General features: G+C 38.1%; 1 protein-coding gene across 3 annotated transcripts in view; it reads right to left on the reverse strand.

The window, feature by feature from the left end:
• TBC1D14 (TBC1 domain family member 14) overlaps positions 1 to 27,058 on the reverse strand; it is a 75,195-nt gene that overhangs the window by 36,883 nt on the left and 11,254 nt on the right. For all 3 annotated transcript variants that reach the window (XM_074904470.1, XM_074904471.1, XM_074904472.1), the window contains one exon: positions 15,022 to 15,142. In XM_074904470.1, coding sequence (XP_074760571.1) covers positions 15,022 to 15,142 — 121 coding nt within the window. The remainder of the gene's footprint in view (positions 1 to 15,021; positions 15,143 to 27,058) is intronic.

Consider the following 27,058-nt stretch of genomic DNA (forward strand, 5'->3'; position numbering starts at 1 on the left):
GTATTCTGCATTCAAGAGGTGGCTTTGTAAAGGCTGAGATAACTTATTTTCTTAGAAGTGCTAGCTGTTGTATCAACTATTGTTTTCAACCAGAGACTTCTCATCTAATTCATGGACGCAGCAGTGTAATACCAAATGAGAACGACCTCACCGCTTAAAAGTATCTCAGCCTCATCCCCGCCACTACCAATTAATTACAGACATCTGCCATCCAAGCATCTAGTGTCAGAGCACTAATAATTACCACAATGGCAAGTAGCTCATGAAAAGCACTACAGCCTCCAATGCTAATGCTTTTTCTCATAAGCTATCTGAAGCAGTAAATTATTGCATGTATCAAAACCCACTTCTTTAATATTACAGCTATTAACACAGAAAAAAACTTCAGATCACAAGGAAGAGCAACCGTAGGTGGACAACGGTATTCTTGTGGTAAATCTCCGTGGTTTCACAGGCTGAAAATAGAACAATACTGCAGCTCTTCTGGACGTAGGAAATAGCCATTTGTCAGTCCACAAAAAGATGATCTCAACCAACTATGGATTCTGCAAAACACTGATTGGGAGAAAGTGATGCTGGTGACATGAGAAGACACTTCTGTGGGGTGAAAAGCTAAGTATGTTCCGTAAGTCAAACCACAGCTAGCCACACGTTACACAGGCAGTTGGTAGCAGTCACTATTTCTAGGCTGCTGCAATTATGAAAGTACCTGAGGCTACTCAAACAAGTTATGCAGAAGCTTTAATTACATGGTATTTTTTCCACTGGAATTTCCACGAGACAGCAACTGGATCAGGTCTGCACAAACAACAGACAACTGGTCTTCCTGGGTTTTGATTCTGACTGCTACCTAAATATTGCTTCGACATTCCCTTCTGCTGCTTCATAGCTTTCTACTGCATGTTCATCTGTCCATCTGCAATATCCTGCCTTTTATTTATGAAGTGGTTTAACAGACTAATTTAAGCTGGTACTCACCCAGTACTTCACTGCCCTCCCCTGCCCTTCTGGCCCCTCACAACATTTTTTTGTGCCCTCATTAAGTAGTTGTGTGACTAGTACACAACTACTTGTACAACAACTAGTATAATGCACTAGATGAGGGAAATGATACTGCTAAAAACTAGCCTTTTGTTTTGCTGGATCAGTTTGGTTACTCTGATTATGTCTGCTGTGGGGCAGTGTAAATGTGGAAATAAAAGGAAGGAAAAAGGAGCAAACAGCAGGACTGTTTCTTTCAGAACCTTAACTGAAACCAGCAGATCATGAAACTTGTGATAATCTTTGGGTCAGGAAACTAACACTGGATGCTTGACATGGCACCAGGCCATAAAAAAAGTAATTTTAGTGGAGGCTCTTACATATACAGTAATCAAAGAGAATTTAAGGAGACTGACACCTCAAGCAAAGATTGGATTATGAGTATATCCTTCAAAACTTGACAGAAAGAGAATACAAACTGCTGAGCTCAGATATTAAACTTTGAAACAATTCCTTAAGGGATATGTATGAGGGCTTTTTATATAAATTCAAAACCAGTACAGAACTACTCTGAAACGCAATTAGTCTATTAGTTACTGATCTAACAACCTGAGAAAGCCAAGGTGCATACTCAGCCTGCACACTTTGCCAAAGTGATCTGGCAAGTCCTACAATTAATTAGTGGTTCAAGAACTATCAGCCCTACTTGCTTTACTCATCTCTATATATATATTTAATCCTCTTATGTTACAGAAAGGATCCTAGAGCAGAAGATAGCAATATGATGACAGAACTTGATAAAAATAACATCATGTGTGTGAAGTTTTATCTTCCACCCGGACATCCTTCTTATCTTTAGTACCACAGTATTCTCCTGTTCCCTACTTAATGAACGAGGAATGCTTAAACAATGTAAGGGTAAGATGCTATGGCCCAGTTCACATGAGGAAAACCCCACACTACCTATTTTTAGGCATCGCTTCAAGTGCTCTGAAATTTCCCCCTTTTCCCCTGAGAAGCATCTACTTGTCTCTTCTGATTGCAGGTGATTCAGAGCTTGGGCTTGCAACTATGGTCTCATGCACTCACACTGAAGTTAAACGAATAAAATAACGCACACAACTTCCAAAAGGTTAACATTAAAGAGAGAACTAGAAGCCACATACTCTGCTTTGCAGTCCTGTGCTCCAGCCACTGCACTATTTTAACACTTTTTATGTGTATGTGTTTTTATAGCATCATATTTTGAGCAACAAAAGCATCAAATTAAGGAACATTTAAAACCTAAGCCTAGGTAAGGCCAAGTTAGGTCTTCCAAGAAAGAATAACAGTTTGCTGTTTTGGAGTCTGTCACCTCTAATCATGCAACCTGCTACGTATCAGATGATTCTCACCCTCAGGGTTCACATTTCATTTGTGCTGTATGTAAATAATTTAAGTGCTTTTTGGTTCACATAGTGTGACAGGCTTTATTAAAAAGGAGGGAACCTAGAATATTTCCTTAGATTTGAAGTACTTGGAGACAAAGCATACCTATGAAACACGCAGCTTAAGAACAGCTCTCTATTGTCAAATGTGGGATCTTTAATGAGATTGTACAGCATGCTGTTACAAGAGACTCCGATATGAGTCACAGTAACAAAAAAACCCTACTGCTGAAAAGGATGTAATGTAATCTGCATATATAAGCACGTGCACAGTTTCCTTATATACTATCTGATATACTGCAGTATCAAACAAGTGGAAACATCTACTGAAAAGGCTTCCGGCAGGGCAAGCATCTGGTAAATGCTTGAGCAAGAGAATACAAGCTAAATGATTATTTTTCTTTTTTTTTTTTTAATGAGCATCTGCCAGAATAAAAATATTACCAACACCTGTTTTCAGCATATCCCTTAAATATCACTTCCAGGGATTGAGATGACACCAGATATGTACTTCATGTAAAAACATAATTTTACATAAACTGTATGTATGTCCACTCACAGCTCAGTTTTCTGTATAGCCTCAGCACCATACCCTTCCAAATAATCTCTCATCAACTTCTTCCAACCATTTCACACTAGTGCTGATGTTGCAGAAGAAAACTTATCTTTCCTATCTAGTCTCAAATAACATGCTCTTTAGTCTGGCTGAAGAGCATGTCAGAAGCTTCCACCTCATTCTGAGCAAGACACAAATAAAAGGACTCTCTATGCCACATCAGCTTCATGCTGACACCATTCTGAAATGGCCAAAGGACTGGGTTAACTCCAGGATACAAGAAAGGAGTTACAGGAATATGGCATTTTATCTTGCAAATATGACCTCAGGTACTTGCAATCTTCAAAAGAGTATAAAGTCACCCAAGAGTTATCATCTACTTTGCCATGCACAACTCCTCATATTATTATGCTGTTCAGATATCGACTGCAGCACAGTTACTATTTTTGTTTGCAAACAGCTGTCTATGTAGGCAAGTATGCACAGGCTTGTATTAAGCTGCATGACTTCAGTAGGTACACACACAAACCAGTGTGAGAAAAGGTACTTCGCTTGATACTTTTAACCATTCCACTTCCCTCCCTGCTTTTCAAATCCCTCTACTAATTTTGATTCTGCTTCCTTATCAAGATTTGTGTATCTCTAAGGATTTCTGACCTTTTCAAGTTTGATACTTGTCTGCCCTCTGAAATTATGGAAAAGCAAGGTGACAAGTCTATTGCACTAAAGCTTCTGAGTGGTTTTCTATACTGACGTTTACTTTTCTGATCCCTGAAACTACCCTTGAAGAAGTTACTGGTGCCAATTTCTTATATGTCTAACAAAAGCTTCTTCTGTACTTACACTGATGGTGTGTTTCGTATCTCTCATCAACTGTTTGGATTGGTGGACTTGTGCATACTATGTTTAATTTTACCAAAAAAATGGATCAACATGTAACTTTTCCTGAATATAATCTTCTTTAAAAAGCTGCAGTCTCATCTCTTCTCAAGACTTAACCTTAAGTTGTAAAGCTACACACAAATATAAATAAAATGAATGAAGGAAGGCAACATATCTTCATAGTCTATCCTATTCCAGGCTTTAATATTCATAAAACTGTTTCAACTGAACTTTGTCATGAGAAAGAAAATTTCTCAATAGAGTAAAAGAAAATATATGTGGAGATTACTAACAAGCCCAAAAAATATGTAATAAAATCATATCGAAAAATGAGATCAAGTGTCCTCTAAGAAAGAGAGGGAGAATGAGAACATAAAATTTGAAGAAATGTTTTTACAGTCTTACTTCAGAAAGACATTTAAAGAAAAAGTACCAGTCTGGCTTTTTAAAATCCTTACATCTGGATCCTCAGAGTTTCCAGTAACGCACATACAGTAACTCCATTCATTTGCAGAGCCAAAGAACATCAGCTTTGTTTTCTGTTGCTAGTGAGCATGGTAAGAGCCTTTCAAAACCTTCACCTCCCCCCATTCTTTAATTTTAGATGAAGCTTGAATGTGTAAAATGGAAGACAAAGAAAACCTTTGGGTCAGGTTTCTTGGGAGCTTGCTTCTGCTTAACAGAATAAAATATTGAAGTCTAGCAACGTTTTCTCAATTTTACATTTTAGCAATGCAAGTTCTAGTCTCCTGCAGTTCCATCACAACATTTGGAGGCTACACACCTGTCTAAGGATTTATCTCCAGCTTTGCTTCACAGTAAATGTTTTGCCAAGTATTTGTGTGATGCAGCTTTCTAGAGTATGTGCCAATATTTCCAGGCCTGCTCTCTCTACAGGACTTCTATTTGCATTCAAAAAACTCATGGGGGAAAAAAAAATTCCAAAAACCTCCTGTGTGATATTTATCAGCATGGATGGTGGAAGGTTAATACACTGAAAAAACTTACTGGCTACACAAACATGTAGGTGTTTATCTATCTGTAAGCACTAGCAGACACACAAATGACAGCTGCACATTGGATTCTCATTTAATAAAAAATCAGAACAAACTTCCACCAGTGTATCAGGTCTTCTGAAAAGTTGTCCTCCCTGGACTTGAAATTTTCAAGTTAGGAAGAGCTGTGTACTTCATCCTCATAAGTAAAGCATTTTTCCATGAATTTGTGGCTTCCTGCATTTAAAAATAATCTTGTGCCATGTGAACTTATATTCCACCTAATGCTAAGCATCAACTTAGGCTACAAAGTATAATAACTGTTTCAATTATGACAGACAAAGTTTATCATCTCACTGGACAACTTTAAACTTATTGCATTTCCCCTGAAACATACCAGTGGCTATGAAACAGGCCTTTCAGTAGAGACTATAGTCAGCTGACATTTTAGCTGCAATAGCATCTAACAAAGCTTATACTTGGATTTATTATCATCATGCCAGAAAGAACACCTATCCTTAAACACCACCTGTTACAGCTATTTAAGATCCTTCCAGCTTCCAAGGGCTTTTGACCCAGACAATTTATGAGGAGTTTTAAAGAGAGATAAAACTAAACCAAGAGCTTTAAAACCAGAAAAGGAAGAAAACCAGCTTCTCACTTCCTTTCAAAATATATTTTGTAGCTTGTCATAACTGTTAAAACTGATACTCAAAGCTTGTATTTTCTATTAGCCTGACATTCATAACTTATCCTGTGCTTTCACAACTTTATAACATAAGGGAAGAAGTTCAAAAGCATCAAAAGCAGCACTTTGGCAGCTAGTCTGCTAGATTATGATACTTGGATGGGTCGCATTACATTCTTTTATTATTAAAATACTCAGGAACAATCCCCTTATGCCATAGTATTAAATTACCCCTGATTTACTGAGGATGGGAGCTATTACTCCTGCTTTTTCTGTTTAAATATGATAGTAGATTTGTTTGAGGCAGGTAATTTTCAACTCAGGACAAGGGCAACACACTCTTTGTAGCGTAATACAGTCTACTGGAATTGCTGAATAATCTATCTAGCACAGTTCTTGGAAAAAAAATATTGTAGGACTTCAGTGACAAACCAGGTTTCCTTTCCCTATTTTTATTTACTTTCACAATAATTAGATGCTCTTTACACATTATTACAATAAAATAATATTTAATTTGATCAGAAGACAGACATGAAATAGCACTGCATTAAGACAACCTGCAAGTTTTGGGTTATAATCCTTAAGTGGAAAGATTAGAGTTACGCCTTTATTTCTAGAAATTGCAACAAGAATAAGCATAGCTCAGTTTTAAACTAACCACAGTAACTATGCCTTCTTGCACTGCAACTGCGCTTTTGTTTCTTTGTTCTTAAAAAAAAGGAACTTAGGCACACTATGACAGATCTAAATCCTGCCTTTTTAGAAGGCTGACGAGTAGAAATGAACCCAGAGGAGGAGAACACAGGAAGTGACTCATTTACATCCTAGGACTTCTACTGCAGAACAGCGAAAATGCACTACACATTTTACAGCCTAGAATGCTTTAAAGTGTGAATGAAGTCTACATGCAAACACTCACCCCGTCATTAACAGCTATGGCCATTAGTCACAATGATTTATCCAGTGATCTATCCAAAGACAAACTAGTATGAGCAGAAGACAATGCTTTATGCAAAATCATAGATCTAGCTCCCCCCAGAACCAGCAGCCAGCTTGAACCAACCACTTCCTCTTCCAAAGGCCCCGAATGGACCATATAAACACAGCGTAAAGCATGGTTCAGACAAACACTTAGAAAACTCAGTATTTTTAGACAACTGCCACCCATCAGCTGAGGGCTGCAGATGTAGAACACGTGGCACCAGCCAGCCATGCTGCACAGCTTCCATCTGGAGTGCTCTTGCACACAGAGCTGCACAAGAACCTCCACGTCAGCAGTCAGAAGACTTTTCTCTGGTTTGGTGTTTTGGGGTTTTTTTCCACCATGGATAAAACATGCAGCTCTCAACAGGAGCTTTTATCACTGTCTGTCTGAGGCATGGGTTGAAATTTCTTTCAGTATTTCTTGCTGGGTGCTGTTGCTTTGCAACACTTTTCCACCGAACAGGCTCAAGTCAAAAAACAGACTTTGAGTAAAGGGGTCTTATCAATCATTTAGGATTATTGTTTAAATAAAAAAAGGAAAATCAAGTGAAGAGCAACTTGAGTGATAACTGACCCAAATCAACTTATGAAGATTCTTCCTACAGTACTGTTATAAGCTCAACTATTTATCCCATGAAAAAGCATCACCTATGAGCCAAGCAATGCATTTAGCTGTTTCAAGAGCTCATTTTCACTTTATCATATAGTGCAGAGTAAGCCTCTTAAGAACAATTGATTTTAATTGACTTGAATGGTGATCCCATATATAGTCGACCTAATTATTACAGAAATATATAATTGGTAAATCATTATTTCCTGTTAGCGCATCACTCCTAGAAGAAAGCCTGTTGTGTCTCCAGCTGAAGACAGCCCAGTTGGGAAATTTTAGCATTGGTACCAAAAAAGAATAAGACTTCTCAATCTCCCCCCTCCTCAAAAGAAACAAATACAGGAATGATCAGAGAAAAAAAAATAATCAAAATATTTTGGTAGGAGGGAGTGAGAATACACTGCTGGCAGGTTTCATGATAGAAGCAATATTGTATTAATGTGATCATCAAGGCTGAACAGTCTGGCTCAAATGACTTTGTTGTAGTGGTAAGGGCAGAACAGGCAAGGTGTGCTGAAAAGCCTGACGATGAGCTCTTATGCTGCCACTCCACCTACAGCACGCCTGGAATCTGCTCCCAGGGCCTCACACAAACTTGTTACTCACAGCTGCACATAAACCCCGGTAGTTTTCCACTGCACCTGAGGTAAACAGACTGTTTTCATTATTGGTGGCTTCATGGGAGGAATCCAACCGATCAGTAATTAATTTTTTTGAGTCCTAAAAGTCTCCCCCAGCCCCCACAAGAGAGCACTGTGGCTTTCGAAAATAAATCCTTGAAAGTTTGGGAAGGTGACAAACCCTAGGTTAAAAATCATAGCTACTTTTTAGTGTTAAGGAACAGCTATTAAATTAAATAGAATTAAATATTCTGATACAGACTGTCAGCAAATGTGATCGTCAAATATTTAGACCTGAATTTATGAGTAAAGATTGTTACGGAAGGGCCTCAAGTGTTATGTGCACTGAATTTTTCTGGTATTGAAACTCAAAGAAAACAAAGACATTCCATTGAGTTCTTACTCTTACTGTAATTCATACAATTAAATTGAACAGTCTGCATAGAGTCACAGATTTGGAAGGGGAAAAAATTACACTGATTGGAAAGTGGATTTTCCTATTACAGAAAAAAAAGAAGGTATATATGCTATTAAAAAAAGTAATTTCATTTAAACTGCTCCTTTCGGAAGACAGCTGTAACATGTCTCTTGGATATATCTAAAATACGACTTTCCTCTATATACATTAGTCTCTTAATACACAAGATCTCGACTGGCCAGTTGTAAACAAGTTCTGTGAAGACTGATCACATGAGAGCAGACAACCAAATGATATGCTGAGAATAGTTTTACCTCTTCTTGAATATTTAAAGGAATTTATTTTTCAAGAGCATTCACTAACGAAACCACTGGGGAAAAAAAGAAAGAAGTTACAAACATACAGTATTTATATCTGCTGTTCTTGCCAATCGTGAAAAGAGTTCCTGGAAGAAAGTGGCTGCAAAGTCTAGCTCAGTTCTATAGTCCACTGGAAGGAAAGATAATTTAACTTCAGTGTTTATTCTCAGTGAAGTACTATCATCTTGTCTTCTAGTGCATTTTCACACATCAATTACAAAAGCATCTGACATAACCAGTTCTGCTCAAGCAGGATTCCTAAAGATAATTGATACAAAAAATTAATCATGTAAACCTGCACTTCCAGCTTCTTGGATGAAATTACTTGTTCTGACAGCTTTTAAGCTTTAAAAATTTAACTGGAAAAAAGCTGTACAAAAGCTCTTAGTGACCATACAAAGCAATTCAACTTAAGCATATGCCAGTATTGATGCTTAACCAAAAGACTAATATTCATGTATATTGTCAGCATTAGAAGTAGGACAAACAACAACTTAGCTGGAGTGATTTTAATTCCCACACTGTTAAAATACAGTATGATGCTATGCCATATATACATTAATTGAACAACTGAGGGCTGTCAGAAGAGTTTTTATAGGACTTGAGAAAAGGCTTATGAGCTCAGACACCTGTCTTTTTGGTCAGAGAGAAAAAAAAAATGCTACTTTTCCTTCCATATTGTGCTTGGCTCAGTTGTGTATGTACAGCCATCTTCAGTCATGGTATAACAACATTCAACTTGTGAACAGCAAGAGAAGTTTGAGGGTCTGGAGTTTTCATAATTTATTTTACAAGTAGAAGGCAAGGAAGCAAAACCTGGTATTTCTAAGATCAATTTTTCCCCACTTTGCAGTTCAATTACTTTTTTCCTCTTTTCTACTTTACATAAGCACATATCTTAAAATTGCATTCTTTCTTGAAAATTTATTTCAATCTCAGACAAGATTATTATGGGGAAATATCAGAACAATGTACAGTGAGAATGTATTTTAAAGATTGTTCCCTTTATATAAGTTTAAAAAATGTGCACAAAACCACATCATCCTTACCTTCCACAAGACTATTTAAGTTTGCAGTCCACTTTGTTCATCTTGTTGTGGAAAAAAATATTTCCTCCATATGATAAAGGTATCAGAAGATGGAATGATGAACATACCAATGAACTCCCTTACAGGACTCTACAGCCAAATGAATGGGATAGCCACAGGGCTAATTAATGACCTGGCACAAAGGATTTCTTTAACGTCTGTCCAGAAGCAAAAGAAGCTGACCTGAGAAAGAACTGCTTTGTGGCTCAGTCAAGTTAGCTTCTGTGCACAAAGAGCTTCATACCAAGCAAGTACAATCAAATAGATGTCCCTAGGTATGTGAAACTCGAGGACTGATACAAACAGAAAATTATAACCATAGCTACTACTATGGTGACGCTGTTTTGTGGCATCTTAGATAATCTGAAGAACTTCTGATAGTCTAAACAAGTTACATGCAACTTAAATTTTATTTCTTCCTTTTTTTCAAGACAGGAAACCATAACCAAGTAATAATCACAATGAAGAATTTATTACCTTTCCTTTAAGTTGCCTTTCAGAATAAACATAAACTAAGATTTTGCTAATAGAAACAGTACTCAAGAGCCTCTGCAGTTAGGCAGATTGAGTCTCCTACAATCTATGGGCTCATGAGTATTTCACTGCATAAACAATAACATCACTGTGAGCAGACACCTTGCAGTAAGACCTGGACTCTATGGTATGAATTAGTTTGTTGTTTTTTTTTTTTCCTTGAAAAGAATCAGTGAGTCAAGCCTGAGCACTCAGAGAATGGAAAGGCTCTTGCTCAATAAACAACCCACCTGTTTCAAGTACCAGCACCAACAGAGGCAGGAAATGGAACAGGAGGCAGAGGCTCAAGCTCAAAAGCACAGCACAGTCTGTATCTCCACCCTTTCCCAAACTTGAGGCATCTCACATAGCAGACTCTCAGAAGCCCATCCGTTTTCTGACACCAGCAAATAGGTATGAAACCTTTTAAGAGCACTGAGTATCTCTTCAGTACAAATCCAGATGAATACTCAAGAGGCAGAGTGATGAAAAGTTAGTTACAAAAGGGCATGCCAACACGCAATTCTTTTGTACATCAGGTCAGCAGGCACAAAACATGAGAATTAAGTCTGTCGGAGTACTGAATCCTATGAATCAAGACAGATAAACCTGCACATACAGAAGATGGAATAAAACGTACTACAGGAAAGAAGCAATACTCACGAAAATTGTGGCCAGCAGCACATGAGCTATGTCTAACTATTTCTCATCGAGTCTGCACAAGCCCAGTTGTTAATATAATCAGAAATGTATATTATGGAGTGACAGGTGACTGCTGCTATGAATCACTATGTTAACTCAAGAGATCAACAGTTTGTTTCAAAACCCTGCTGACTGCCCACAGTGTCCCAAAAACTGACCCTCCCTTTTCTCCCTCCAGTTTAATTTTCTTAAAGTGTATAGGAACTTACACACAATGCTGTGTTAAAAGAATACTTCCAAATTAGTCCCTTCTGTCTGGGTGGCATTCTCCACTAGAACTGTGTGCTCTACACACTTCACTCAATAGTAGAGCTGACAATTACAATGTTGTCACCATTGTTCACCACCTAATCCTCAAGACTCAGCTCCCACACTGACAAGTTCCTGTAAGAGTGTGCCACAATGTTTTTCACATCTCTTTGCGTAAGACAGTGTGGTAGTCAAGTCATGAAACACTGGTGATCAAGATATGGAGTCTCAAGCTCCAAAACTGTCACCAACGCTGCATCCCCAATCAATCAGCTTCTCAGGGCACCTAGTGGTTATAGTGGATTTCAAATAATGCAAGCGTAACTCCCATTGCACTGAGCTTTAAGGAAGGCCCCAGCACTTCTGGAAAGAAAATTAATTTGAAAAAAAAAAAAAAAAAAATCAAGCCCTATTTCAAGTAAAGTATACATAAAACACAGACATTAATAGACACCTGTCAAAAAAAAAAAGTTTAGGCAGACACTGAAACAATTTACACCACCAACCATTTACCTTGACCACAGCCATCTTCTTCCCCAACTCCCACATTTCACTGCCTACCTCCAAATTCTTCAATACCCAAGATAAGAATCTTTCAAGCACCTACTTTTCTGACCTTGGACATAAAATACATACCTCAAGGCAGAAATAGAGCCAGAACATTTATTCTTCTGGCCTAGTACCCCTTCTTCCAGAAAGGGGAAGGAACTGGTGTTGGCCAACCGGCAGCATTCCAATAGCCATATGCTGTCACCTCCTACACTTACACATATGCAAGTTCTTTAGGCACAAATCAAAAGGCTGAAAGCATGCCTCCAAATGGGCAGAAACCTGCACACAAGTGATACTTTGTCATTGTCAAAGCAACCTGTGAGGGGTAACCTAAATCAGGATGTGCTTTTGGATGCTGGTGAGGCTCAATTAGTTATTTACAACATTACTCATGTCTCAAAGTCTCCATGTCAAAAATAACTTCAGGAAAGTGCCAAATAAATTAGGAAGGATTAGTTATTGTTATCCAAGAGGCATTGTAGACAATTGTTTCAGATTTGCAATCTTGCCAGAAACTCACTAATGGCTGGATGCCATACCACATAATTCTTTAATAGCTACTTTTTTCTAACAAATTTAATACAACCAAAGCTGTAATGTTCCTGAATACTCACAGAGTAAGATAGTTTGTATCTAAAGGAAGAATACTCACAGTACCAGCAATAACCACAAAAATGTTAATAAACTGTTTATCCACTTATCAAAGAAGAGATAAGTAACCTAGAATACTGCAGTTATTAAGCTTCCATCGTGTCATCAAAAATCTTTGGTGAACACTTTGGAATTGTCAATTGTAGCAAGACAAGCTGTAGATGAAGTCTGAATGGTTGATCATAGCAACAGCTTCAAAAAGCTGCTTCAACTTCACTTTTAACAGCCTGGCTACAGCTAAGAACGGTCACATGACACACGTGGATTTCCAGGGCACTTTACCCTGAATTAAGCAGCACAGTCCTTCAAATCAGCATTCTCCTTTCACACACAGCAGCTGTTTTTTAAGTTCTTACTACATGGAATCTCTCCACGCAAACCTCCCTACTCTTCTAGTGGTTTGAACAAGGAAGCAAGAACTGAATGAAATACAACAAAAGCCCCAAACACATAAAATGCATATGTGCGATCCAAAAATCCCAGACCAAGTGAGACAGTGTCGCGGCTTAATCCCAGCCAACAACTAAGCATCACACAGCCGCTCGCTCACTCCACCCTCCCAGTGGAATGGGAAACAGAAGAAAAAAACAAACAAAAAAAAGGTAAAACTTACAGGTTGAAATAAGAACAGCTTAATAGCTAAAATAAAACATAGTAATAATAGTAATGAAAAGTAATATAATTTTTAAAAATAGATATATCTATATAACCCAAGAAAAGACAAGTGATGCCAATGCAACTGCTCACCACCCACTGACCAATGCCCCAGCAGCCACTCCCCCCTGTTTATATACTGAGCACAACATTCTATGGTATGGAATATCCCTGTGGCTAGCCCAGGTCAGCTGTCCTGGCCATGCTCCCTCCCAGCTTCTTGTGCACCTGCTTGCTGGCAGAGCATGGGAAACCGAAAAATCCTTAACTTAGAATAAGCACTACTTAGTAACAACTAAAACATCAGTGTGTTATCAACATTATTATCACACCGAATCCTAAACACAGCACTGTACCAGCTACCAGGAGCAAAATTAACTCTATCCCAGCCAAAAACAGGACAGAGATTGAAAGAGAACATTTTCTTATCACTAGAGGAGCTCAATTACTGACCACATAGTTGGATTTCACAAGATTTTTCCCCATTGGGAAGATGGGCAATTTGATTCACTAGCACTGTGATTGGGTTCATCTGCAGTAGAACTGATGTCTGCTAGCTGATGCCTGCAAGCAATTGGTGCTAATTGCTGTAAGGGGCCTCAGACAAGAATGCAGCCAAGGACATAATTTTTGCAGTTGTGATGGGTACATCCCAGGGAGGGCAGAGAAAGCAACAGACACCCGTGGCAGTCAAAGATAAGAAAGCTGAGAAACTTTAGAGACAGAGCAATGAGCCAAGATGAGGCTGTACATATAAAAAAAAAGAACTCAAGAGTTCACAGAAAGAACACTAAGATACCTCTTCAACAACCACTAGGGACAATCACAGACCACTGAAAACCCCCACAGAAGCCCCTCTGAGACCCTTCCCCGACTTTTAGTAGCTTGAACAATGTATTAAGATATGCATTAGATCCTCTGGAAATAGGTACTGTACTTGTGTACTTCTCAGAATTTACATGAATACTCATATCCTTTTTTGTATATAAGTGTGCTTTTGTCTTTTGGTATGCACAGTAGGTGGAATGATCCCCCGTGCATCCAGCACTGCAATAAAGAATGCCTACCTTCTAAAACGTCAACCTGAGTCTTAGGGGGTTCTTTTGAGACCAAATTTATGGTAACAGAACCAGTCCTCTGAAATGTTATGTTGACAACAATGTGATAATGCTATAGCTCTAACCTCTTCACTCCCCTCCCCACCCTCAAAACCAGCCACTGAAGTTTGACAAATCATGGATCTAACTACTGGCAAATATAAGCAGTGGACACACACATAAAAACCAAGATCAAAACTAGTCAAGCAGCAATGAAGGGATAGAGAAATCCAAATTCTTTAATGTTTCTGATGCTTTTAAAGTTTCTTTCTATTCAAGGATCCACTTCAACAAACATTTCAATACACACTCTCTTTTGAACTATATTGTACAAGGAAAAAAAAAATTATTCCATTCACTTTTTCTGAACTGTGTTGTATTGTTCCAACATTCCAAGTCAGTAACCAAATTTTCATCAAGGCCCACACATGGAAAATTTAAATCCCAAATGGCAAATACTTCAGAAAACAAGAAATGGGTGAAACTAGCATTCCAACACAAGTTTCTAGCACTCTACCATGTTCACTCTATCTTGAACCTCTGTTTTTTTCATTACTATTTAAACACAAATAAGCCAAGGCCCAGTAGAACACAATTCCCCTTTGAAGTGCATGGGTCTATGACACAAAGGCCACAAACCAGTGAAAGCTAGAACAAGATAAAGAAATTTGAAAGATTTTCAAAATACCTACTAAGCTTGATTATAAAAAACCCCCACACACTCATATATTTTGAATCTTCACATGAAATGCTTTATACCAGAGTGGTACATGATTTTATGGAGCATTCAATGCAATAGCCATGTAGAATACATTCTATTCATTCTTTTGAACGACGCTATTATAATGGAAGTAAAATTTCAATTAAGAACCTTCTTTGATACTGTCCAAGAAATTGTGTGCAACTCAAACATGCTTCACAGTCATATACGCAGATCATAAACTTAACTGGCTTCTACATTCACCACTAATCCTAACACAGAATTAAACAAATACCTTTTGTATTTTCTTTGGATCTTTTTGTGAGTTTTCTCTGAGAGGTACTTTTCCAAACAACTTCCATCCCACATCATTTTGTTTTTCAAATCTTGCACTTTGCTTTCTGGTAAACAAATTCCTATAAAAAAAAAAGTTTGATTAAGAAAAAGAGTTGATTAATTATAATAAACAGGACAGACAAGTTGCTAACCTTATATATCCCAATCATGTATTCCAAATCTTCTTGTTGGCAGGCACTGTTTCCTATCCTTGAGAGGTATGTCATGCAGTATGATCACCATACTAGAAAATGGACTTGGTTAAATAATTTTTAGTAGATAAAAAAGTTCACTTGTAACTTTCTAGAAGTGGCCTTCTTCTTTAGACTCCCTCTTGATCATTCAACCTCACTCTTTTCAAGTAAGACTAAGACACTGATTCTTTTGCTGCATAAGCATTCTCCACCCGCTACAACACACTACTAACAAAAACCTTACAAAAAAGTTGCAGACATAGTAGCCTTTTACTGTATTTGATCTGCTTTCATAAGATTATTGTTCCTGAATAACCTTAAAAGCAGCTATCAAAGCACATTAATTGTGAAGTCTCTCTGAAATGTCCCAGCCAGCTTAAACACTGTAGTAACAGTCATAAAAATAGACAAAAGACAGTGAAAATTAAATTATTTTATTGACATTGCTAGTTTTTACATCATAAAGTGATATGCCAGACTTAGGTCTTCTCACCACAACTATGTTTTTCCAAAACTGGACACACAGTACAGACCAGTCTTCATGCTTTTGGTAGCACCCTGCTCCTCCAAGAGCACAACAGGTATTCCACGCCCATGGCATGTCTGGATTATTAAAGCAGCAGATTTTCTTTTGTCCTAGTATCTAAATTCAGCAAATATTCAAAATATGTTCAGGTTAGCTCAATTATTTACATACCTTGTGGTAGGTTTTCCTGGGAACTTGACTATATGCTTTCACTCCCTCATTTACAAGAAAAATTAAAAAACGCAACAAAATAATTCTACCGAGACAAAAGCATTTTTGCTACTTCAATCAGCAAGCAGCTATACTACAGATGCTTCCAGTCTGGCATTACTGCTTTTCCTTGGTTACTACCTTAATGCATAGGGAGTTGACCCACCAAGTACAAACTCATTCACAGAGTGTAGCAGTTTTCACCAAGTACAAACTCCTTCTTATTCACAGAGTGTAGCAGTTGGGGAAATAAAACTATTGAGCTTCATGTTCTCAAAGGATTGAATACGCATCTGCAACAGGAACGACCTGGTCACCGAGAAGTTGTTTTTCCTGGCCACTTTGGATCAGCTCACATGAACAGTATCATAAACATACCAACCAATTCCTGTGCTTGGAATACAGGAGAAATGCTTAATATGAGAAAATCGATGCACAAACATCAGAGTGGACTGGAATGTACTGTAAGGTTAACAGGGTGCGCTGTCATTCTTAAATATGCATGTATTTACAGAAATGATCACATGCTTCTATATCACAAGGGTACAGTTACCTTGAAACCCAAACCAGTAACAGATTATCATATTAAAAGATAAGAACAAAATGTTTAGGTCCAGAAATCACACAAGTCAGTAACAACTGACGTCAAAGCTAAACAGTAACTGTACTTCCATAAACCCCTTTCAGTTTTCCCACTTCACTAAATAAAAAATAGTATAAAGATGTAGGGGAAACAATTGTAAGGAAAGCACTAAAGAACAGCAACATGGAAAACAAAAACATACTGACATGTTTTCCCCCTTTCCACTTTTTTCAAAGCATGAAATTATAATTCTACAAGTAAACTACTCAGTCAAAACCAAAGATTTGCTTTGTGTCTTAACTAGCACGCTCCATTTTAGTGTTATGAAGCTCTCCAGTAGCTCATAACCACAGCTGTAATGCTACTTAGAAATTTATAAACTAACTAGAACATTAATAAACACATTCAACTACACTGCTACCACTTCAACTGCTAGTGCTGGGAAAAAGATACATTCCTTGGAAGTTGTTTTTGTGACGGTATCTCAGTTGAATTTGCTTTCTTTTCACCAGCAATTCCTTCACCTTGGCAATATAAAGAATTTATTCTGTTTGAGCATTTAGTACCCTGAAGGGCTTTTGCATATAATTATGCTTTTACTTCTGCCCAAGTTCATAACACATGTAACACAGCCTGAGAGGACAGATTTATAGGTTCATTTGAGACAGCTACCAGAGAAATAAAATGTAAAGAGAAACAGGTATAAGATTAATTGTGTATATATATGTTTAGTTAACTTAAAATGGAGAAATATCAAGCAAGTTCTAAAATATATCTAAGAATAAAAAGGAAAACATGACAGGAACATCATCATCAAAACCACTGAAGGTAAATAGGATACACAATGAAAGACAGGCTGGCTGGTCTTGCAAAAGGTTTTCTTTCAGGTTGTTACTACTTCAGAAACAAGCAATCTAAATTCCAGACCACATACGGTCTTCAGAGATGACAAGAACTTCTAGCATCCAGGACACCTGGAAGAGGTTCATAAGGAGACACACCTGTGTGACACCTTGTGCACATTTTAATGCTCTTCTGCAAGTAAAAGACTTTCACCACAGTTCATCAGCACTGCAGTAACATGAAAATTAAAGGACTAACAGGCAATTTTCTCTCCCCATCTATCCACATTAGAGGTTGCTAGCACAGGTATATACAAGCAACAATCTCCCCAATCTCCTCTGAGGGATTTTAAGAGCAGCAACACCCTCAGAGCAAAATAAAGATGAATTGGAATGATAAAGTATAACAGCTCTCTGCTGCAAGTGCCTGCATAAAATGACCTAAACCTGAAAAGTCAATCTCATGCTTTTAATTCAATTATGCAATCCTAACTGTTTTCCCTTTAGAGGGAGCATCATAATAAGTAATCTTTTCTACAGCTTATCTAGCAGATGGCATAGCACTTGCTCAGCTCACTCTTCTCTGTCTGCATGATTTCTACTGTATGTTCTAGGGCACCAGCCATCTCTTTCTCTCTTTGTACTATGTCAGGGATTTCCAGTTTCACTTTTTTCAAAAATTTAAAATATATATATTGAACTGAGAGCACCAGGCATGGTCAATATACAATTCCCATTCTGTACCAAGCAACTTACTCCCTTCATCTTTTCCTTGCTCTCTCTCTCTGCCTAAGTCCTGGTGTTTTGATGATGACCACACTCTCCATGACCTACAAAAACTCTCAAATTTTCCAAAAGACATAACGTTATCCAAAGCCACAAACTGGCACAGTTAGAAGTAGAACCGCAAACTAAAACCTATTCTTGCTTTGACTGAGGACACACCACATTGTTAAACCCTGATCTGCCCCAGACTGGAACAAGCCAAAGGTAAACCACATAACAGTTGGGCTGCCACAGAAGACATGCTGCTCCTTTTGCACCTAATTTTAGAAGAAACTTAAGGAAAAAAAATACTGTGGAATGTCTTTGGTCCAATTTCTGCAGATCTTTGCAATAAATCAGGACACCACCACAGGGTCCTGATAAAACTGCTACTTGAGACTTCTGGACTGAAAGTAGACCCTTAATATATGTAATGCCTGTACAATTTCTGCCATATATATCAGAGCAAGTAATTCATAGCAAAAGCTTTCATTTTTCTGCTGCCACAGCACAAAAAGGAATTCCCCTCCTCCCATGTTTACACAGCTCCCCAGGATTTTCAAAAAAAGTACTAAGCAGTGTTACTTCTGAGCAAATGAAAACCATAAAAAACAATTCCTCTCGAAAGTTAATTTAAAGATATCTTACCTAATGGAAAACACAGGTTAATAAGGAGAAAAATTCTCTATTTTAAAAAGCACCAAACAACACAACAAACATTTTAACTCCAAAGATGAGCTCAGAAATCCTAGGGTAAAATATCTCAAAGTTTAATTACAAGTGTTTTAAGATACAAAAATTAATTTGAGAACTTGAATGTAAAAAGGGTTGACATGCCTGGAGAGCGAAGATCACATGCTGGTCATTATCTCAAGTCTCACTGTCCTCTTCACAACGATTAGAGCACATCATGCTGATTTACAACAGGGATATTAACAGAAATATCCAACAAGATACATCACATCTGCAGTATCATTAGTGTGAAGCCATTGCAGAGTCATGGGTTTCATCTGCAGCCCTATTGAACGTGTTAACTATTTTACACAGCGTCTGCAGCTGCTTATTTCAGGAAAACCAAGCACGGAAGTTAAATTGAGATCACATTTCAAACAGGAAACCACTTTCACAGAATCCTCTAAAAACAGTATTTGGCACAAAACAGCTGTTTTAACCTTGTTATTTCAATTGAGCTGTGGAGAAGAATTACCTGCCTGAAGAGAATTTAATTCTAACTCCAGAATTAACATTTACATACATACAAATAGCATCCTGTGACACCAGAGAGAGACTGAACAATCTTTTGCTTGAACATATACATTCCTCATTGCCCTCTACAACTACCTGAAAGGAGGTTGCAGAGAACTGGGAATGAGTCTCTTTAACCAAGTAATAAGCAATAGGACAAGAGGGAATGGCCTCAAGTTGAGCCAGGGAAGGTTTAGACTGGATATTAGGAAGCATTTATTTACAGAGCTGGTTGTTAGGCGTTGGAATGGGCTGCCCAGGGAGGTGGTGGAGTCCCTGTCCCTGAAGGGGTTTCAGAGTAGCGTCGACATAGCACTGAGGGATCTGGTGTAGTTGGGAACTGTCAATGTTGGGTTGACGGTTAGACTGGATGATCTTAAAGGTCTTTTCCAACCTAGATGATTCTGTGATTCTGCACCATTACTGTATACTGATCTGCCCAACTGCCTTGTGGGGAAGAGAGGAAGTTAATACCAGTTAGATAAGTTCAGCAGTATGAGGAAACCTTATTTTTTAGTAAAACTTAAGAACCACTTCATTTTGTTTCTATAAGCACTGCTAAGATAAACTTACTGAATTAGCTGCCATACATACATATGGCACATTCATATATTGCCAGTATTTATGTAGCCTTGTGTGCTGTCATGGTCAGGCTAAAGACTCAGTCAAAAAAAAATATTAGAACCACATCAATAACAAGTAATCAAGCCAAGACTCTCCATACAGCATCTATTACAGCTTTTTCAAGTTTATGCTTTTAAACAAAGTCCCACATCACCACTGAAGCAGAAAGTTTATCTAGTTCAGCCCAATTCTCTTTCTAAAAAGACAGGAAGGCTCTAACACAACTACCAGCAACTACTGCCACATGATGAGTTCGTAGGCTGTTCCACAAGTGTTCAAGTATTCACTTTTTCCATATTTCAGCTGTGGTTTGTACAAACAGAAAAGTTAGCCGCTTCTGTGAAGTCACCCCTCAAAAGGTCATCCCTCCCCACCACCCCCCCCAGTTCAGTATACAAACCTGCCCACTAAAAGGAACAGAAACAGTGCTGCCATGGTTTGCGTTGCCAATTTACTTCAGTCTCAAAGTCAGCTGTAAACCTCCTCCCTGAAAAGTCTCAAAGTTTTCTCTAGCCAGCTAGGCTCAACATTGTACACCTCAAGATACCTCTCAAGTTCTGCAACACTGGAGGCAAAGAACTGTTTCTCCTACACATGTCATTTGAACAACAGATAAAAAGGATGTGCTCCAACACAGTAGCTGTCAGAGGGTGGAGTCAAGCAAGACAGACACACATGCACCCACTGACACCTGTTGGTGTACGCACACACCCACTACACCTGGACTTCCAGGCAATGCAGAGTTTGGTTTTTTTTCCCCTAAGAACTCCCAAGATATACCAGTTGCCTGAAATAAAAGGGTATGGGAGCTTAGGACTTAGGAGTTTTCATGATTAGAGTATTTGGGTTCTTCAGAAAATCTGAAATTGATGATTTTAACTATTTTGCTGTGGCTACTTAGATGAAGTTCCACAGTACACGAACTACTGGCATATGCTGCTCTGTGGTAGACTAACACTGACCTAGCATAGAGATTTTATTTGTAAAGAAATGGGTTCCTTACTCTTAAAAAAGACATGTAAAGAAACATGTATGAGAACCAGAAACTGAATCAACTCATGCACAGACTGATGCAACTTTTAAATCTGCATTTACCCAAAACTAATTTGCAATTGCAAATAAATTTGTTACAAGTGTTAAAAACACATACAACATTTCCCACTCTCAAGATTCATGCTCTCATCCAAATTTTAATTAGTTTTTCAATTATGAATGTTATTTCCAGAAGACAAAACAATTTGAATAGTCATGCGAATTAACAACTGGAAGGACTTACCAGTCTCTTGAGTAGAGCAGATGAAAAATAAGGACAGTGGAAAAAGTTCAACAGGTTCACATTTTGTAGAACAAAATTATCTTGAAAAACAATTTCAAATGAGTGTAAGACTTGCCTGAATTCTTAAGAAACAGAGGCAAGTCAAAGTTCATTTCAGCTGCTTCTGGAAGAAGACCCTGAAATTTCCTGATAACTCTAAACTATGAGGAGACACCACTAAGGTCTTGAGCCCCTCAGCCTATGCAGTCATACTGGAGCATATAACAGCATTTACATAAAGAGTTTGACAGTAAGCATATATTAATCATAAGAACTAGGTAAACCCATGTCAAGCACGTAAGCAGTGTAAGAGATGTCTCCCCAGACATTCCACGAAGTAACAGAAACCTACATTGAAAGAAGACATTTTAAGTAACATACCATGCCTATTAAGAAAAAAATACATTAGGATAGATTTTATTAAGTATTTGCTGCATTGTGAGCAAAAGTGTCCAGCCATCTTACCTAAAATGGTACCAATACCTAGGAAACATTCTCACACTGTTACGGAATTTAGGCAAGAGGTGTAACAACATTGTTTTCTTCTCATCCTTCAATGACCTTGTGTATTCTGTACTAATCATAACCTTCACAGCTTCAGCTGAACAGAAGAAAGATTCTCACCTCTAGATGTTCCAAATTTGTATTCTGTCCACTTAAAGAATTTCCAGAGCCACAGAGAACAAACCCTGAAAAATCAGTAATATATTCTACCACAGGAATTCCAGTTACCTGATTAGTGGAGGAACAAGACTCAGACATATAAATCATGATAACTGTGATGGACTTCAGAAGAAATTCTTGTCAGGAGACCTACCAAAATCACCTGCAAGGCCCTAAATCTACATTCTTAACAGGTAAATGCCAACAGTTGGTACCCATGATCGGACAACGCTGGGTTCTAGAAATAATTCACTACATGCAGTGATAGTCAGTTCTCGCATTCCCTCCTCCCAACCCCAGATCACCTCTCAGTCAGCCTACACTTTTAACAAAAGCCAAACCAAAAAAACACAACAGAACAAAAGCACCACCAAAAAAAGTCCAAGTATTCAGCTATGGTGAAGAACCTTCATCAACAATCAGAAGTTATTCTTTGAATAAGATTCAAAAATTACATACAAATGCAAGGTTTGCAGAACTTTATCTCTGAGAGACTGCCAAATGTCAGAGTAAAGGAAGAACAATGCCTGGTTTATAGATAAACAAATGCAAGAGAAGTAGAGCCAGACAGCCTAGAAGTTGACCTAACTATGAAAGAAATAACTAATGACAAATCATGTTTTATAAATCCCTGTCACATTTTATAAACAAATTTTCCAACCACTGACATTCCAGTATATTCAGTAAGAACCAAGAATAATGACACTTTACAGTGTAACAAATACCTGCAGTTCTGAAGAAAGATTTCCACAGTTGAGGGAGACAGTAGTACAATACAAATTAGCAGTACAGGATACCTGATAGCTTGCAATGGGGTAACTTGGAAATCTTTCTTTAGATTTCTGGGGAAAAAAATAGCGTTTGATAAAATACTTATCATGACTACGATGTTCTGCATTTATCTTTTTTTCCTAGAGGGTAGCCCCTACTTCAGAGGGGAACAAAGCAGAGCTGCCTGCACTAGTGTCAAAGACATGAAAAAATAAATCCAACAGTAATCCTGCATGTTTAGCAGTGAGGACTGGTTGCAGTAAACCAAGAGCTATTGTACATGTTGATGATGCACAATGCTAGCCTACCATGTGAATATGGCAGAATTCTCAGAAACAGGAGTTTCAGCAAGTTAGGACTCTTACACAAAAGCAGTATTCGGGTCCAATTTCAAGCTACTAAGAGTCAAACAGCTATATACATAATGGTTCTTTTCTAGCTGGCAATATTTCTAGTTATCCCAATGTTATCAAAAAAACCCAAAAAATTCTTTTCCCAGAGTCTAAAAGCAGATTTCTTCATTGATCTTAAGTACTATTACCACACAAATCAAAACTGGAATGAATACATGAAAAGTCATCCTAAGCAAAAAGCTGAACCTGAGTCAGGAATAAGACCTTGCAGCAATAAAGATGAAACATGGACTGGATTGTATTAGCAAGATCAAGAGGGGAAAAAAGTATTAAAAGCTCTACCTGGTACCCATGAGACTCTATCTGTATCCAGTTTGGGGCCCCTGGGCTAAAATAACAAAAGATCAAGATCTGGAGGAAGTCGAACGGCTGACCACTATGATGACTGGGTGCCAAGGCCTATGACATACAAGCAAGGATCCTGAGAGATCATTCCACCTGCATCGACACTGCCAGAGATGCAAAGAGAAGAAACAAGACGCAAAGCGGCAAACTGCTGCAAGGGAAATTCCAACTGGATAAAAGGGAAGCAAAAAAACAAAAAAAAATTAATCGTGGTAGTGGATAAATCCTGGACCATGTAGCTTAGAGAGGGTGTGGTAATTCTATCCTTGGATATACTCACAATTAACTGGACAAGGTCCTGAGGAACGTGATCTAGTGCTGAAGCCAGCCCTCCACTGAGCAGGAGGTTACACCAGATGGCTCCAGAAGTCCCTTCTGATTTCAACTGTTTTGTGATTGTGTACTTGCAAAATCTGCAGCTCACAAAGGGGAGTGCAAGAACTAAGTAAATACCTTGCCCTACTTCAGGACAGCTACCAAGTTTTTGTGTTTATTCTGCCAGTTGTCACTGTAAGGTGTGAATAACTCCATTTTTACTGTAGGGTGTTTTTTTCTTTATTATTCTTACAGTATAGCTCAAACTTTTGAGGCACTTAATGACAGAGAGGTTTAATATGGATATCTCCTTAAAACAACAATGTAACTAATGCCCAAATTGCAATTAACAGTTCATAAAGAATTCATAGGGGTTTTTTTCCTGCCAGCAAACTCAACATTTATTTAACAGAACTCTAAATATCCAGAGCAAGTCATAAACACACATACTCCTGCTCCAGAAAATCCATGGTCTCCATATACTATTTCTGTTAAACAAGCATTCATCCATACACAGAATTTTATTAATAGGCCATTTCTTGCTTGAGCCTTTAGATCTTTAAAAACAACAGTTAATGTTGACTCCAGCTTCCCCACAGATTACATAACACAGGAAGGGAGATGGTATTGAAAGGAGCACAACTTGATATTTATTCCATCTAATTTCACCTTGCTCACTGCATTTTCCAGAATCTCTAAGCATGCATAACATTCCATCAGTGATGACCCTGAATTAAGTTCTCTTTACAGTCAATTTTTTTTTTTTTTTTTTTTAATAATTTCTGTACTTGCAGTAACTTACAACAATTAATATTGCTGCTACAGAAGGGAGGAAGCAAAAAGTCTGTTGAACATTAAATGGTATTTTGGTTAGATAGAGAGTGTATGGAGATACTCTCTCTCATCCCTAGTGCCCATCCACTTAGCCTCACAGATCCTTTTCACAAAGGGGAACATATCAGGAAAGTTCTTGCAATTTAACTGAAGGTACAAAGACTAACTCACTCATTAATTCAAGGTCAAAGCAGACCTTAATTTCATTCACTTGAATTAGTTCCTGAAGTCTTGTATATATATATCAAATTGTATGTAAGTCTTACTATTCAAAAGCAAGCACGTAGAATGTGTAGAACTGAAAACTGCAAGCTTTCCAAAAGGCAGACTCACACAGGAGAGGAAGTAGAAGGAACGGCGGAAAGCATTATAGCTGAATGCTGCAAGCAACATAGAACACCCATCTACGCTACAAAGCTCGTTTACTAGCTGGTGTGAGATTTTTGTAATGCTTCCCACCAGCTGCTAGAAAAGAAACATACTATTTGAAAGAAAGTCAGATGTGTAACTGGACCACATTAAGTCCTCACTTACTGCAGAATATTGTACCACTACTAAAAAAAAATAAAAACACCCAAAACTCAAAGGACTGCTGAGCAGATTTTCTTTGAACTTCCATAACGAACAAATAACTTCAACAAGCCTCTTAGTTTTGCTGTTGAGTAACTGAAAACAGTTTTGCACAAATAGGACTTTAAAGTAGTCTTTATCTACAAAAGCAACTTCCCTTTATTCTAAAGGGCCACATCTCAAATAAGATTTAGTGCAAAATTTAAGGAAGAACTAACAGAACAGTAATTCTAAACAAAAATTACATTATTCCACACAATAATTTTAATGCCTCTTTTCCATTTATGTGGACAGTTTCAGTTCAACACCTAGTGGAGAGTAGGCCACATGACAAAGTTCAAAACTTCACACACTGAATTAGAGGATATGAATTCTGAAAAGTGTATCATATAATTGTCAACCTTTATCAAAAGGCTGTTACCTTTGTAGAATTCCAACTTTGCACCTATGGAAGATTTGCTTTGGGAGTATATTTATTTCAGAAAAATTCTGCAACTTTTCTTTGGTTCTACACAGAGACAGGCTGGTTGAGTCCAGATGAGGAGAGGACCACTAATCTTTCCTTTCAAGTAGACAGAATGTAGCTTTCAAATAAGTAGCATCCAAAACCATATCGTGAAGACTGAAGCACTCAGAGAAGTATACCTGAACACCTCAGGAGCTTCTGAAATACTGTTTTCACCATCATCTGTTAGTACAGATCTTCAGTGTCTATGCTCTTCTCACACCACTGAAACAAGCTTGTTTTCCTTCCTTTCTTCCCAGACCTTTTAGATGCCCATTACTGACAACATTTAGCTCAAAATGCAGCCAGATGAAGTAGCAGGGAGGGACAAAACTGCCACCAAATTCCTCTTTTCCCTCCAAGAAGAGGCTGAATCTCAGGGGTGAGGCAGCTGAAGCACTGGGGAGCCCAGCCTGCCCACAGGGCAGTGAAGCAGCCTGGGCTTGAGTGTCCATGCAGATTCCCTCAGCCAGAGGCAGAGTTTCTGCAGTCCTTACTCCCAGCTTCTGGACAACTCCACCTGCAGCTCAACTAGTTTTTGTTCATTTGTGGTTAAAAGCAGTTCACTCATATCCTCCCCCACAGTGCATCCAGCTCTTTCTGTCCCTCATCCTACACACTTCAAGTCCTGTTCTCGCCCTGTCTCCTCCTGAACAGCCGATACTCCATAAAATAGGCTTCATTTAACATAAAACACGCACAGAAGAGGAGATAACATATATAAAGTTTAATATCTCAGCTTACTCAACCATAATTACTTTCATCCTTTCTCTTCCCTTCTATGGACAGTGATTTCCCTTTTTGGAAAGATGAAAGGGAAATCAACACTATAATGCTCCTTGTTGTTCTACCTTTCTTTTAACATCAAAATTAGAGAAGCAAAATAAACTGTCCTCTCATTAAAAGCAACAAACAGCATTATGAAAGGGTCCTATTCATTAACACATGTGACTTATCTACGCTATTGATGATGGCTCTAATTCCTAAATTCAGAACTCTGAATTACATGTGACCAGTCACCTCATAACATGTAACAAACATATCAAAATCACATGATTTCAGGCTCACTGCTGAAACCAGTAGCTATTATTTTGAAACTTAAGCCCTTCTTATTAGACTACAAGTAAGGCCACAGTCTGAACTAGATTTGTGCTTCTCTGTATGGTACAGGATGCCAATCCTGCTTCAGAAGCTTTCTCTCAGAAACAGAGATTCTGTGGAAAGAGTAAAATGCAATATTCTTCTTAAAGCCCTGTATTTCTTGTGTAGTCCCTGT

Source organism: Athene noctua, chromosome 4 (genome assembly GCF_965140245.1).
Source record: "Athene noctua chromosome 4, bAthNoc1.hap1.1, whole genome shotgun sequence".
Taxonomy (NCBI): domain Eukaryota; kingdom Metazoa; phylum Chordata; class Aves; order Strigiformes; family Strigidae; genus Athene; species Athene noctua.